Here is a 9713-nt window from a genome sequence, read left to right on the forward strand (position 1 = left end):
ATTTCAGCCTTTCTGGGCCTCATCAGCATAGCGTAGTTAACATACCAAGCGAGTGTCTTAGGTACCCCTTTGAGTGGCAGCTCCACATACAAGACATGTGGTAAGTTGGGGGTGCTCCATGCAAAATTATGCAGTTCAAAGTTTAAAGATGGATAGTTGTTACGCACGTTTTACGCACTAAGCGATCATCAGACTAAAATTGGACAGTTGGAACAGCTTTTTCTGTAATTGGTAGCGAAGAACTTAGCTTCGTGACAACATTTTGTGATCAGTTCAGATCTCTTGTTTAGCAGAGAAGCGCTATGGGTGAAAAAACGGCAAAGTTTCTCGGATAAGCATAAGTTGCAGCGGAAGGGTTTCCCCTATAAGCGTTTGCCTTCCTGATGATGCGCCATTTGAGATTGTAGCTTGTGTTACTGTCCTTTAATTCCCAGATGTGTTTTGAAAGAGCCGTGGCATGTTCGTGTTTCCTGTCATTGAAGAGAGTTTGTGGTTGTTGTATCTCGTTTTAAAATAGATAGGCTGAAAGGGGATCGCCCTGCCTGACTTCCCTCCCGATGGCAAACGACGAGGTCGAGTATCCTTTGTTTAGGACACAACTGCATGGAAATATTATTGTACAAAGTATAAATCCATTGAATAAACGTTGAAGCAAAGCCGAATGGAGATAAAGAGCGAAACAACAATTCCCTACTTACAGTATCAAACGCTTTCTGAAAGTCTATGTAGATCAATCTTCCATCAACATTACACTTTTCCGTGAAATGCATAGCGTCCTCTGTGGTTCTAACAGCATCAAAGTCGTTCTACCTTTAACATACGAATAAGCGCATTGATTGTGATGGATTACGTATGGAAGAAGATTTGGCCATGGCGTTTGATCCTATTTTTGTTTCCACATTAATCAGCGAGATCGGTCTCCAGTTTGACAAATATCTTTTATCCCTACCCTTTTTCTCAATCGTTATAATAGCCTCTTTTTGGGAGCTCGATAGCTCACCGTATTCGTATGCGAAATTTAAACGGTCAACCACCAAATTTCCTACTTTATTCCAAAAGGTTCTATAAAATTCAATTGTCAGTCCGATCAAAATCAGGATTGAGCGGGAAATTAAAGTCCCCACCATCAAATAGGCCATTTCCGAGTTCATGTCCGCCTCGTCTTCAAAGCGAGTCTAAGTGCGAAGTTTTTCTTATGAAAAGTAGTTTTCATTCATATGTAAAGTAGAACTAATTACCATCACAAAAACTTCGCACATAGACTCGTTTTGAAGAGGAGGCAGACATGAACTCGGAAATGGCCTATTAATCTACTTTCCATTTTTCGCTACATATTCTTCTATGTTGTTGTTCAGCTTATCAAAAACGCGACATTGATCTGGAGTTTTATACACCGAATACATAAATGGCGGCCAAAAAAATATTCTTTTGTTTATGTGCTAATTATCCTCACTAGCCTCGTTTGCATGGACAAAATACAAAAGAAAGGTTGCTTGAGAGCGAGGCTAGTGAGTCTCATTAGCACATAAACAAAAGAATACATTTTTGGCCGCCATTTATGCATTCGGTCAATTAGGTGCATAAATATTAACGAGCAAAAACGACGAATCTTGAATTTAATTTCGGCCTCCATTATAATAAAACGACCATCCTCATCCGACTTACTTGATTCCAATCAGAATCTTTACTCCGCGAGTGTGATTAGAGCCATGTGAAAAATAAAGCTTATCCTGCCATTGTGTCCTCCAGATGTCCTCGACGTCAGCGTGCTTTGTTGGTGAACGAAGCCCTCGCACATTCAAAGGGAGTAACTTAAAAGTCTACGCGTGACTTATCTCGAATGAAGCTAACATGACCTTTCAAGGTGGAGGGCTTTACAATTATACAATACAATACATACTTAATTGACCGCTCCCCATAGGGGTCTTTTCAAGGCCAATGAAACACAATCAACGAAACAACAGAACAGAATAACAACAACTGTTGAGAATCCCAACTAGCCGGAAGCAAGCCAGTTGGGTATTTACAAGTGCAGCTGGGAAGTTGAACCAGGGACTACCAGGAACAAATTCAACGAGTGGTCAGAGCGGGTCTTGAACCCGGGATCTCCGGATCTCAAGGCAAGCGCCTAACCACTGAGCCACACTGCCTCCTAATTGATTTCACATCCAAATTGCACATTGATTGACCGAAATGAAAACCCTTGAGGCTTAAAAAGGTACCAGTCGACACAGAGGGAAAACTGTAAAACGAAACAATAAAACATTACAAAAGCTGCTGATAATTATATCCAACTCGCAGCTTATAGGAATTGGTACTGTTTGGACTTGTGCAACTAGAGACCGCCGCTATGGGGATAAAAAAAAAAGAAAACTTTTATAAGGATAAATAGAAACGGCCATAAAGGATAGTAAGCTAATTATAGCAATATAAGTCTTTTAAGTGGTCCTTAAGGGTCCTTCGATAAAGAGTTTGTCTGGTTCTTTCTTGCTTAAAAAAGCTGTCTTGCCTTCCTCTGTGACGCGTTTGAGTAAAGGCCACTGTTTCTTCCTACTCTCCTGAATCTTTCTCGGAAGATCCGAATAAATCTTGACATCGATATGTCCCCTCCTTTCTAATACTCGTTTAAAAGCACGTTCTCTGTCTGGATACGTTAAGAAACGGGGGATTATCGGCCGAGAATTTCATGGTTTTTTGGCTCCAATGCGATGAACTCGCTGAACTCAATGTGGCGTGCGCCTTCGATATTCAACTCCCTTTTCATAAAACGGTAAACAGTTTCGCTTGCGTTTTCCTCATTTACCTCTTCATTCTCTGGAATTCCAATAAAACGCATGTCTTTGCGTCGATTGTACACCTCCTGATAGAGAAGACGTTCCTTGAGGGATTTTGTCTCGCATTCATTACTTTCAACCTTTCATTTCAAATTCTCCACCTCTGAGTTTATAAAATTCAACCCGTCGTCCATGTCCTTAACTGTCCTCTCAATCTCACTGGCCCTACCTTGAGTGTGGAGATGTCCTGTTGAGCAGTCTTCATTGTGCATTCTAAACCGGTTACTTTCTCCAGGACTCCATCTACTTTCTCCTCCATAATCTTCATTTTCTCTAAAACGTCATGCAACGTCGATGCTACTTCGCTTAACATGCCTAAAGCTAAGACAACTTCATCAACTACTTCCGTCGGAATGATGTCTTCACCAAGAGATTCTCAAAAACGCTTCTCTCTGGTTGGGTAGGAATCGTTATCACTTCTACCACTACTGCTTCCTCTTGTCTTTCGTTTAAATTTACTAAAGAAATCGGCCTTAAAGTCACTCAACATTCGGAATTTGCGGGAGCACATACGCAAACGTCTTCAGTCATTCGTACCTAGTTCCCAGTCCAGATAATGTTTCTGGATCTGTTTCAGTTCCTGCTGGATCCATGACCCTGTTTTTTTTTTAGGTCCAGAAACAGATCAAAAAACATTATCTGGTTTAACCCATCCTACGGCCAAAACGTTGAAGCAAATGTTGCAAAAACCTTTCTCCGATTGATTGACAAACATTTTCCAAAATCGCACAACTCCACAAGATATTCACCCGGAACAACCTTAAAGTAAGCTACATCTGTTCAACTAACATGGCCAACATAATCAAAAACCACAACCAAAAGATCGTGAATGAGTGCAATGAGGCTGACATGTCCTCGAGAAAGTGCAATTGCAGAAGTAAGGACCTTTGCCCTCTTAATGGTGTATATGTCTCGCAAGTGACGTCATCTACGAAGCGACTGTTACATCGGCATGACAGAAAACAATTTCAAAACGAGATACAACAACCACAAACTCTCTTTCAATGACAGAAAACACGCACATGCCACTGCTCTTTCAAAACACATCTGGGAATGAAAGGACAGTAAACGCCAGCTACAATCTCAAATGGCGCATCACCAAGATGGCAAACTCTTGTGGGGGAAACCCTTCCCCCTGCAACTTATCCTTATCCGAGAAACTCTGCATTCTGTCCACCCATGGTGCTTCTCTTCTAAACAAGAGGTCTGAACTGATCACAAAATGTTGTCGTGAAGCTAAGTTCTTCGCTACCAATCACAGAAAGCGCTGTTCTAACCGTCCTTAATTTAAATTTTGAATTTTACTGTTAAATCTGAGCGCTGCTCGCCCAGCAATTTTAGTCTGATGATCGCTTAGTGCATGAAACTCGAGTAACAACTATCCATCTTTAAACTTATATATATATAGATCAGTGGGTGCAAGCCATCTCAGATGATCATCCGAGTCATCCATGCAACTCTTTAAATATGCGTTTCCTCTTTCACTTCAGTTACATGAAGTTTACCTTATACTTAGAAATTTTCTCGTCAGGGAAAAAAAGGAAATTTTTGGTTTAAGATGATCGACGGACATGGATGACAAAAAGGTTGAACCTAGTCCGTTAGCCACGCGTAAGGAATCATCGATAACCACCACACCATCGAAGCACGCTGCTGAATGAAGGCGAATTTTTATAATATTTAAATAGAGATCCATTACCAATATTGAAAGCTAATCGATTTAAGATGGGTGCTTACTTAGAATGGGCGTTTGGACTTAAACACAGTTTATCAGCACTATTCAAAATGGGTGCTTAGACCTAAATACGGTTCATGCATGGTTGGATGACTCGGATGATCATCTGAGATGGCTTGCACCCTCTGATCTAAATTGTGTAACACTGGTGACAGATGACGTCAAAATCTGGTAAGAACATTATTACTGAAAAGACGCACGGCAACATGGAACTATTTGTTTCATGCAATAAAGAATTAAACTTTATTCGCGTAAAGGCTGATGGTGACGTAAATCGTGCGTCTGTCCTCTCGTAGATCACGGGCAAGAACCAATCAAAATGTGAGAATAACTTGGGTTATTATATAAATATATATAATTCCGCTGATTTTTCAGTTTTTCCTCTTTTCGTCTTTTGTAGCGGGGGAGGCGGCAACTTCGTTCTGTCCACAAGCTGCGCTGGCTTTCAAACTATCTTTGGCGGTTGTGCTGCCATGGTGACTGACGGTTATGGCGCATTTTATAGCGTCGACGAAAACGAGTAAGTTGGCTGAAGATATGGGAATCTTATTCAGTGAAGCTTGTTCTCGATAAAATAAAAGTTGAAGTCGCGGGGTATTTCCAGAAAAGTGGAAGAAATAGCGTTCCGCTCAGTTGACACGGCTTAGCTATGCACTCGAAGATGTTATGGAGAACAACTTCCCTTTCTTGAAAAAAGAAATTGTGAAATTCACCACGGAACACCTTAAGAGCGCTCAGGAGCTCGTTCAACATGTGTCCGTGCATTCCGGATCGAATTGGAATTTGGCAGGGTTGGTTTTTGAGGAGAGCGGAAAACCGGTGCGCCCGCCGCCAGAGGAGAAAACCCTCTCGCAACAGGGAGAGAGCCAACAACAAACTCAACCCATATATGACGCCGGGACATGGAATGGAACCCGGGCCACATTGGTGGGAGGCGAGTGCTCTCACCTCTGTACCATTTTGGTAGCTGTAGTTTGCAAAGTCTCTGCCATTTGTGAAGGAACCTTGGCTTGAAAGTCGCTCGAACCTTATTCAGAGAGATATGTGGGTTGCACGCCCCTTGAAATGTGCTTCTGACCTTTCCTAAACGTGATCGCGAAGCGGCAGAGAAGCCTAGTACAAAGCTTCTAACTCTGAGGGATATCTTTTTGAAGTTCTTTATCTTTTTTATCCTTTTCAGCGTTAATTTTTTCATTGCAACATTTAAAAACTCAAAAGTGACTGATGGAACCAAGTTCAAGAATGCTTTAGGAGAGAGTCTGAGAGACATGAGAAGTCTTCTTCTCTCATCCAAGCTTTGAGACGACTAATTTACATTCCTAGACGACTTCTTGCTGAAATAAAAGGCCACTTTTCTATTTTTGTCTGCCGCATCCTCTGGAAGAGAGGATAATTAATAAGCTTTATGACTGGTCCCTTAGATGGGGTTTAGCTTACAATCTAGATAAATGTGTAGTTACAAGAATAACTAGAAAACGAAACAGCTCTATTCCGTCTCTTGCTATTAGTCCTTATGAAGCCGTAAGACATGCCCTTGCGGTCGTTTCCTCACAAAAGGATCTCAGAGTTATCGTCACAGACAAACTTACATGGAGCTCTCACATTGAATGCGTTGTAGCCAAAGCCAACCGGATGTTGGGTTTTCTCCGTCGGAATTGTGCTGACATTGGGAATAATAGCAAGAGAACGCTATATCTTTCTTTTGTGCGTTCCCACTTAGGCTATGCTAGTGAGGTCTGGGCCCCTCAAACTACTGTCCATTATTTACGTATTCTTGAGGGTGTTCAACGTCGGGCAACTCGTTTCATTTTGAACTGTAGTTATAAAGTGTCGGAGAGACCCGACTATAAGTCCCGCGTAAAAATGCTAAAATTGTTACCATTATGTTATTGGCACGAATTTCGAGATATCTGCTTCTTCTATAAGTGTATGCATAAGTACTACAATATTAATGTTAATGAATATACCAAATTGAATATAATCACTGGTTGAACTAGGAATGCCAACAACTGTAATTTACGACCTAATCGTGTCCGTACTTATTTCGTGACTCATTTTTCAATCGCATTGTTCCTTCATGGAACAATAATTCGTTAGATATTCGTGAAACTAAAGCTCTCTCTACCTTTAAAGACCGTCTATTTAACTACTTCTTTAACAAATTTATCGCTAATTTTGACACTTCTAGAATTCAAACATGAAAAACAGTCCGCCCTCATTGTCGCTCAATTAATAGAATGAAATGTTGTTAATTATTAGATTTTGTTTACGTATGTTTTAGTATAAGTATATATTTATGGGGGCTGACCTCGCTGGGACTTCGAATCCGTACGTTAGTCCCTCATTTACTGCCTTTTTTCGTTCGTTTTTTTTTTTTTTGTTGTAATGTCATTTTCACTAAATGGAAGTTACTAAATAAATAATTAAATAAATAAATAATTGGTTGGAGAGCATTTTCCAAACGTTTCACGAATATGTACAAACGGTTCGACTAGCAGTTTTCCGTGTACGTCTCGACCTTATGATGTACTAGTTGGAGAAGCTGGAAATCGAGCATTTTATGGCACATCAGTTTCGCAGGACCAAAAACAACTATTTCAATGGATTGACCCTACAGCACCGTATACCCAGATACCATCTGAAACGACAATTATTGTATAACAAAATGTGGTCACGATGCTGTGGTGACGCGAGAGGATGCATCCTTTGTCATAAAATGCTCAAAAACAAACTCGGCAACCCCTACCCTAGTTTTTATTACCGAAAAGCGATTAGCAGGTTGATTTGAAACTCTTTGCATCAATTAATTATCAGTAGCGGATTCAGAAAGCTTAAGAGAGCAAGACTGATATTACGGTGAAGGAATACATTGGAAAAAGTCGGATTCAGAGCTACTTTTAAAATTGGAAAATATATTGGGGCTGTGAATCCACTCCAGATAATTTTCTAAATTTTAGTTTAATCTTAGGGCGCTTTCCATTTGACAGAAATGATCGGCGAGACAGGGCATTTGGCAGGACTAACTCTACAACGCGCTTCGATCATGATATACGCTCCTCCGGAAGAATACGAGATATTATCATGCAAATGTTCCTTCAAATTGTTGCGTTTCCTTTACAAACTGACGGGTCTGGCCGGCCAGTTCTGATAAAAGGAAAGCGCCCTTAGCCTTCTATTTACTTCACAGCAATAAGAAATGGGGTTCAGCGTGTTCGTTTTTTAGATATAAGCGTGTACGACTTTCAAGGCTTCACGGATAAGGACCACAAACCGTAACAATGTAGGACGAGAAAGAACCCACCGACTGTTCAAAAGGAGCGTCGCATGGAGTTTCCCGGTGTCGTGGTCTGGCCTACGTTCTCCAGAAATGTGGCGGATTTGCATTTCGCAGTGATGTGTCAAAAGGACTTATGGTGTATGAGGCAACGTTAGCAAAAACTACCAATCAAAGGAGACTTCACAGAGTGCTGATACTTTTACATGTAGATGTAAAGACAAAATACAGCCGGATGTTTTAAATGGCTTTCCCGGTGCCACAACGTCACCAAAATAAATGCTTCTTGTTAAGCAGTAATGGCTGTCTCACACACGCTACCGTATATTTCTGCTGCGTGAAACGGCGTCGTATAGTCATTCCTCATAAAAAAAAGTTTCAAACTGCGTTTTGGCTTCTATCAATTAAATTTCCGAGCATTGCCGGCTAGCCTGAGTATCGGGTCTTCAATTGGAAGGGCTAAGCCGTCAAGATTTGGTTATTAAAGGCAAACCATGTAGTCCATAACGGAGCACCATTATTAAGAAAATATGGCAACCCATCGATGCTATCGATGCGAGAAATCTAGGTTTTATAGCCATGACGTCAATGACCGTCCGTCCGTACGTGACGTACGTACGTCCACCCATCCATGTATGCCAATGTCACCAGTATCATGCTAGTTCACAGCATACCCTCTTTGATATTGGACATCCATGTTTTGATCAATTGTCACCTGTCAAAACAAGGTATCCGCTGACCAGTATCACGTGACCATATCGCGAGCTCACCGAGGTCAGCTCTTTTTTGAAGTTGACCGCTGACCAGGTACATGTTTGCAATTGGATTGCAGGCTAAACCCAGGTTAACTCACCTAAACATAAGCGAGGCTTCATTTTTCGCGCGCTTTCTGTGGCTACATGGCTACACGGCCATACTGCATCAACTATATATGTACTTATTGACTGAGTGGGACGGCCGGACGGGAAAATATTTGGCCCGAGGTCATGACGTTGGACGATGTTTTCTTTGTGCATTTTTCGCTGGTTTCACTCCAGTTTTACATATGATATCTATGGTCCACATTGGTGGCTACGCAGTTATTCAAGTCAAGCATCGGAGGGATATAAACTTAAAGTTGGGTGTTTATTTCAAATTTGCTTAGAACTGCTTTTTTTCTCGGTATTGCAATTTTGGCATATCAGTTAGAAGCTCTGACAAGGTTACATGATGCCTGGAGGATTTATGTTTATAACAGAAACGAAAGGAGAGCGAAAGAGAACGACAGTGACAAAACAGAATACCAGTAATAGCTCATGCTTGGTGGAAGAAGTTACTCCACAAATTCTTTCCTCGGGCACTAAACGGTAGGTTATTTTTACGGATGCGCTTTTTAAAGTGGATTTTTAAAAGGTGGTTTAATCGGTTCTTTCTTTGTTCAGGAATGACAATCGAATTTTTTTTGTCAACTGGAATTAAATAACAATTATCTGCACTATTTTGGACATAAAGAAATAGTTGATTTGTTTGTTTGTTTTGCTCTAAAATTTGCGATCGTACAAGTGCTTTTTAAATCCGTTTGTCCAACTGGTTTTCGTTGTGCCTCGACTGTGACAAGAAAATTTTGCCCTTATGTTATAAACACGTGAATTCTCGTAAAATTAGGGGGAAATCTCACTAGCTTGTGTTTTCAGAAGTTTGTTTAAAGCACCTAAACGTTATTTAAGTGTTCGAGCGGATCTTGTTTGAAGTTCGTCCTTTTTTAGTTGCATTGCCGTACTTTGCCGATTCTTGTACCAAGCCAACCTGACGTGTTTCAATGAAATACATCAAAATGTGAATGATCTCGTTTTCAGAGATAAAGTGGAATAAAGTGCTTAGGTAAAACTCT

At 40.8% G+C, this 9713-nt stretch overlaps 1 protein-coding gene across 2 annotated transcripts in view; it reads left to right on the forward strand.

Annotated features, from left to right (window-relative positions):
- LOC138012925 (peroxisomal carnitine O-octanoyltransferase-like) overlaps window positions 1–7035 on the forward strand; it is a 58524-nt gene extending 51489 nt beyond the window's left edge. The window contains exons 18-19 of one of the 2 annotated variants that reach the window (XM_068859860.1): window positions 4970–5089; window positions 5750–7035. In XM_068859860.1, coding sequence (XP_068715961.1) covers window positions 4970–5089; window positions 5750–5870 — 241 coding nt within the window. In that variant the 3' untranslated portion in view covers window positions 5871–7035. The remainder of the gene's footprint in view (window positions 1–4969; window positions 5090–5749) is intronic. The other variant, XM_068859859.1, reaches the window with a different exon arrangement.
- Window positions 7036–9713: the final 2678 nt, after the last annotated feature.

Source organism: Montipora foliosa, chromosome 8 (genome assembly GCF_036669935.1).
Source record: "Montipora foliosa isolate CH-2021 chromosome 8, ASM3666993v2, whole genome shotgun sequence".
Taxonomy (NCBI): Eukaryota; Metazoa; Cnidaria; class Anthozoa; order Scleractinia; family Acroporidae; genus Montipora; species Montipora foliosa.